At 47.6% G+C, this 6,005-nt stretch overlaps 1 protein-coding gene across 1 annotated transcript; it reads left to right on the top strand.

Annotated features, from left to right (window-relative positions):
- Window positions 1-1,681: 1,681 nt before the first annotated feature.
- PPP1R3D (protein phosphatase 1 regulatory subunit 3D) lies at window positions 1,682-3,368 on the top strand. Its single transcript, XM_065414893.1, has one exon. It carries the CDS (start codon window positions 1,912-1,914, stop codon window positions 2,830-2,832), a length of 921 nt encoding a protein of 306 aa, XP_065270965.1. The 5' UTR covers window positions 1,682-1,911; the 3' UTR covers window positions 2,833-3,368.
- The last annotated feature ends 2,637 nt before the right edge of the window (window positions 3,369-6,005 follow it).

The raw sequence follows: 6,005 nt of genomic DNA on the forward strand, positions 1-6,005 counted from the left end.
AGCGGTTGGATAGGGCATGGGAGTCCCGGGAGTCTGTCTGGGGGAGGGAGTGTGGAGAGGGGTCGAGGCAGGCAGGGAGCAGCGGGGGTTGGATGGGTTGGGAGTTCTGGCGGTCCTGTCAGGGGGTGGGGAGCGGTTGGATAGGGCGTGGGAGTCCCTGGGGTCTGTCTGGGGGTGGGGGTGTGGATATGGGGTGTGGGTGTGGAGAGGGGTCGAGGCAGGCAGGGAGCAGAGGGGGTTGGATGGGTCGGGAGTCCCGGGGGTCTGTCTGGGGGCGGGGGTGTGAATATGGGGTGGGGGTGTGGATAAGGGTCGGGGCAGTCAGGGGACAGGTAGGGTCCTAGGGGGGCAATTAGGGTGGGGGGTTCTCAGGAGAGGGCAGTCAGGGAACAAGAAGCAGGGAGGCTTAGATAGGGGGTGGGGTCCTAGGGTGCAGTTAGTGGCAGGGGTCCCAGGAGGGGCCAGTCAGAGGACAAGGAGCAGGGGGGGGTTGTGGGTCTGAGGGGGGCAGTCAGGGGGTGGGAAGTGGGAGGGAGTGGATGGGGCGGGGCTAGAGCAGGGCTCCTCCCCCCCCCCCCCCCCAGTGTCCTCTTTTTTGATTGTGGAAATATGGTAACCCTACCGGTACCGCCACAGTGCAAACAAAAACACATTAATGCACTGCTTACAACTATTCTCCCGCCTTTTTGCCTCCTTCTCTCCCCCCTTGTCCCGCATCCCCCTCCCCACACAGCTTCTTTCTGCTCTTGCAAGCAGATCCCGCCAACACCTAAGGGCAAACCGAGCAGGGCCGCCTCAGCGGCAGCGGCTTCATTTCCGCTAATGCGCATGTGCCTAGGGGCGGGTGGCTGGGCTGTACGATTTGTCACTGAGGGAAGGCGCATGGCAGGAGGCGCTACCATACTGGGGGAGACGGGGGCGTTGCACCAGAGCGTCGGAGGGGGTGTGGCCTGCGTGCCCCAGTTGCAAACCAATCTGTCAGCTGATGCGCAGGGCAGCTGGAGCCCTGAGCGCCCTGGGACCTGGCTGCTGGGCGGCTTCCAGCGCTCGGCCTGCGGTGGGGCTGAGTCTTGGCTACCACCCCAGAGCAGACAGGCGCCGTAGGAGAGTAGTGGGAGGGGCGGGGTTAGAGGTGGGCTGCAGTGCTGCCTCTTCCCTCCCCCCCCCCCCGACCTGGATTCCTCCTTCTCCCGCCAGTGACACAGCATCGATTCCTCCACCAGGCATCCTGACAGCCTCCAACCTCCTCCAGCCTGTGCAACAGCCTCTGTTCTGCCCCCTTGCAGCCCAGTGACCTCCAGCCTGTGCAGGAGTCTTGAATCATTCAGCATCAAGTGGGACCGCCTCGAATCCTGCTCCAGACAGGGCAAGCGTCTTGGATCCATAACAGCCTTCAATCCCTCTTGAGTCTGTGCAACAACCTCCAACCCCATAGTGCCCACCACAGCAGCTTGCAGTCCGCCTTCAACGGGTGAAACAGCCTTGAATCCGCCAGCGTCCAACACAACTGTCTCCAGCTTTCATGATAGCCTCAAGTCCACCAGCATCCAGTGTGACAGCCTTGATCCCACCTAAGCCTGTGCAACGTCTTTGAGTGCTCGTGCTCCACCATTCAGCGTAATAGCCTTTTAGCCTTGAATTCTCTACTCAGTGAGACGACGTATATCCTTCCATCCAGTGCATTAGCTTCAAATTCTCTTCAGGCTAGTGCAATAGCTTCCAGATTCCTGTCATCCATTGCAACAGCCTGTACCACTTCAGCCAACGCTAGTTACAACATCCAGTGCAATCATCTCAAATACTCAGTCACTGCCCCGTGACTGCTGTCATCTCGGAGCCCCGTCCCTGTCACAAAAGAGACAGTTTTCAGTAGCTGCGGCATCAACTTTGTCACCTTGCCTTCAGGAAACAATGGAGGTACATGTCCCTCGGAGGAGCCCCAGTTACCTCTCCGGTCTGTATCAGAACATGCTAAGGGCTGAAGAAGCATTGGGTCCAGGACGGTGGCGGCCGGAGCACCAGCCATTGCGTGGCAGCTCCAGTCTGAGCACCCCACCCAAGAGGGAGCCACAACCAAGTCATCTTCAGAGCAGCACTACTATCAGCTGTGACCCACACCTGCAGCCTATCATACGCCGACGAGCCAGGTCTTTGCCCCCTTCCCCTGAGAGGTTGAAGAATACAGCAGCACAATGCCGTGTTCCTATGTGCAAGAGAAGCCGTATAAACCGGGTGAGATTTGCTGATGCATTGGGCTTGGAGCTGGCTGAAGTGAAAGTCTTTCAGGTTGGAGAGGACCCATCCATCCCCTTGCATGTCCTCTCCAGGCTTTCCATCAACTCAGACCTTTGCTGCAGCGAGCTGGATATGGAGATCACCATGCAGTGCTTAGTGCCTGACTTCCAGCAGCCTGTGGACTGTGTGGACTTCTCCACCCGCCTTCATCAGCAGCTGGTGTGTCTAGAATGTGTGACCAGCTCAGACCTGGGGCTCAGTGGCACTATCCAAGTTCTCAATGTGGCCTTCGAGAAGCAGGTGTCTGTGCGCTACACCTTCAACCAGTGGAAGAGCGTGCATGAAGTGTGTGCTCATTGGCACAGCAGCAATCCTCAGGAGGATGGGAAGGGCCAAGCTGATGTCTTCACTTTCTTTCTCCCCATGCCTCCTTTCCTCCTCCAGCTGTGCTCTGTAGTCCAGTTTGCAGTGAGATATTGTGTCAGTGGGCAGGAGTACTGGGATAACAACCAAGGTAAGAACTACAGCTTCACCTGCAGGAGTCACCTTCTCAAGATGCCTAGGGAATGTGAGGAGAGCTGGATCCACTTCATCTGAGCAAGAAGAAGATATATGGTTATGGAATGGCTGCAGTGGCCTTTTCTTCCTTGGTGTTCCTCTCTGCTTCTCTGACACCACAGAAATCCTTCAAGAGGCAAAGATGTTTCAAAATGAGAGTAACAAGTGATCTGTACAAAACTTTTTTGTAAGAGCTTGAGAAAGGATAAAGGGCCAAAATCTGCATGGATTTACATCCCAGGAGACTTCATGGGGTTCAAAGAGATTTCATAGACAGAAATCAGGGCAGAACTGGCTCAAAGGGACACTGTCAGGCTAAATGTATCAAAGGGAAAATTATGTGTTACTAATAATACTTTACATAAACAAAAAAGTTTAAAATTACAACTTATTTGTCACCATTTTATACTGTTTAATTTTTTGCACTTAACTAACTGGAAAATAGGTTCGCTTTACTTTTTTGTTATAGATTTGTTTGTAGTATTACACTGGTTCTTGGGCATAATTCCAGTGCTGCAAACACTGGGGTGCAAACACTGCAGGGCAATGTTTATATCCAAATTATTTGTATTCCTATTTAAACACATAAAAATATTTCTATTGATATTTGGTTTTATTGTTATTTAACAAAATCTAACTATTGATCTGAAACTACCTGACGGGGTCCCCATAAATAAGGTTTTAACCTGATTCTTTTTCTTTCTCTTATTATTTTTAATCTCCAGTGCTTGCCATTGATACAGTCAGAGTGATTCTTGCTAAGATGTGTTTCTTAAGCCATAAGGCTGGCCTCCTTGGGGAAGGCCTGATATTTTCAAGGTGAGGTTCAAGCAGTTCTCTGGATAAAGTTTTAAAATATAAACTTGTTCTTTTCTTGCATAACTGTTTTCAGTAAACAAAACCAGAGCAGTTTTGCACTTTTAATTGCATCTTCCACCAGAGGATCTCAAAGCCCAATACAAATGTTAATGAAAAAAGCCTCACTGCCCCTGTGTGTGAGACAGGTAATCGTGCCTATTTACAAATGGAAACAGACACAAGAGGTTGAGTGCCAGGGCCACACAGTGAATGAGTTACAGGACCATGGAACAGAGCTCAGGAGTTGTGATTCCTAGCCCTCCGTTCCAATACCCTAACTGTTACCATAGTATTTTGAATCCTAAAATTAGCTAGTTCTGATCTTTTTTGACCAGTGGAACAAGAAGGAGGCTCCCTCCTCTTTAGTAAAAAGTGGGGTCTTCAGGGAGGGACAGTGGCATGGCTGGTAAATCCATGTCTGCTTGGATCCACGGGCAGAAGTCTCCCCTCTATGGGAGTGGGAACACAGCAACCACTTGGAGAGAATGGCCTTCTCAGTACTTAGCCTGTTGCTTTGCCTGTTTGTTGGCGAGGATTTGATCCTATAAAATTTTTGTGATATATGCAGGGTTCAGTCTGGAAAATAGATGACATCTACAGTTATGAAAATGTGTGAAAAACTTCTCAGTTAGCTTGTTAATACAGCCTAAATATTAAAAAGTGACTCGTGATCTTGGGTGCCTGAATTTGGAGTGCTCAGCTAAAGGCACCTTAAAGGGGACTGATTTTCAGAAGGCAGGTGCTCAGCACTTTCTGAAAATCAGGGCCCCTTTAAGGTGTCTCAAGTTGGATATGAAAAATTCAAGCACCAAAATCACTAATCACTTCTGAAAATTAAGGCCATAAGCAACACACACAGCCAGGTGTATACTAGTACAAATATACACACACCTGTGTTATCCAGTGCAGCCTTATGTCATTAAACGCCTAAGAAGTGATTGGTATCCAACTACTGTGCAACTTAAAATGTTAATGCTTTTTTTTTAAAAAGTTCATTTAAGAAATAAGAAACAATTACTTTTTAAAAAGTGCATACATAAAATAATTGGACTGGAAATGTCATTCTAACCTTAATCAGCTTTGTTTTTTTTTAATTAAGCACTTTTAACATCCTGTCCTAACATTGATTTTAACAAAGTGGACAATGGCCTCTAAAACTTGCTGTATTGACCTAAAGAGCTTAAAAACTGCTCTTTTAAATGTACTGTCTGGTACCTAAAGTCTCTAGGTAACTCTCAGAATTCCTCATTTTCAAGTTTCAGCTGTCAACCACCAGCTGAAATTGACAAGGGACATTTCCCACTCTCCTCTGCTGGTTGCCAAATATTCAATGCGTCTTAAAATATAAAAATCCTATAGGGAGAACTATCCCAATTAATACCATTAGGAGGCAGATTTGACTGATGGAAAGACCAGAGAGTGGCAATCTGAAAATCCGGGTTCTGTTCCCCACTCTTCTACAGTTTTCTGTATGACTTTGGGCAAGTCATTCAACCTCTCCATGATCTGTTTCTCTTATGTAAAGTGGGAATAATACCCACTTTTTATAATGGTTTTGATATCCTTGTATAGAAGGTGCTCTCTATAATAACTGCATTATAATCTATAATAAGAACACATACAGAATGTATATCATTTCAATGACTTGATTGATTATTAAAGTTAATATATTGAATTGGCTGACAAGCTTGAAACCATCATATATCTAGTATTACTGCACAGGTCAGACCTAATAGACAATTTTTCTTCCATGAAATTATATTCTGATCAATTGGGGAAACATGTTAAAGCATATTTCTTTAATGAAATGTTTCCCCCAGTTTATAATACGGTAGCATAGCCTTAAGGTGTCTGATTCTCAGTTACTCCATAGCAGAAATGAGATAAGGTGGCAAACGTGCCTTTAGGCCACCTTTGAACTACCTGTATTTTCGGTATTGCTGGGGCCCTGCTCCTATGGGTCCTGAAAAGCAGAGAACAGCCGTAGTGCACTTTGGCTACTCACCCAGCACTACCCCTACTAGGTCTGGGAGGAGGGCCAGAGTAGAGCTGTTATGACAACTCTTCATTGACCGAGTAGGCCCTATAGGAAGGAGGGATTTTCTGCTCTCTTTAAGGCCCCTTTGCATTGCTACATCTGTGTAGAAAGGGACTTGCGGTAATTGAGAATCCCTCGGAATCTGCTGTCCTAATATATGTAATTTTTTTTTTTTTTAAATCAACAATTTCTCAGCTGACAGCTAACAGCTGAAAATGATAAAAGTTTGCACACAGTTGCTGTTCTTTATTTGACAGGGTGTTAACAGGCCAAGGGCTTTCAAAAACTCCTTGTTGTTTTTGTAGATACAGACTAA

Source organism: Emys orbicularis, chromosome 12 (genome assembly GCF_028017835.1).
Source record: "Emys orbicularis isolate rEmyOrb1 chromosome 12, rEmyOrb1.hap1, whole genome shotgun sequence".
Classification (NCBI taxonomy): domain Eukaryota; kingdom Metazoa; phylum Chordata; order Testudines; family Emydidae; genus Emys; species Emys orbicularis.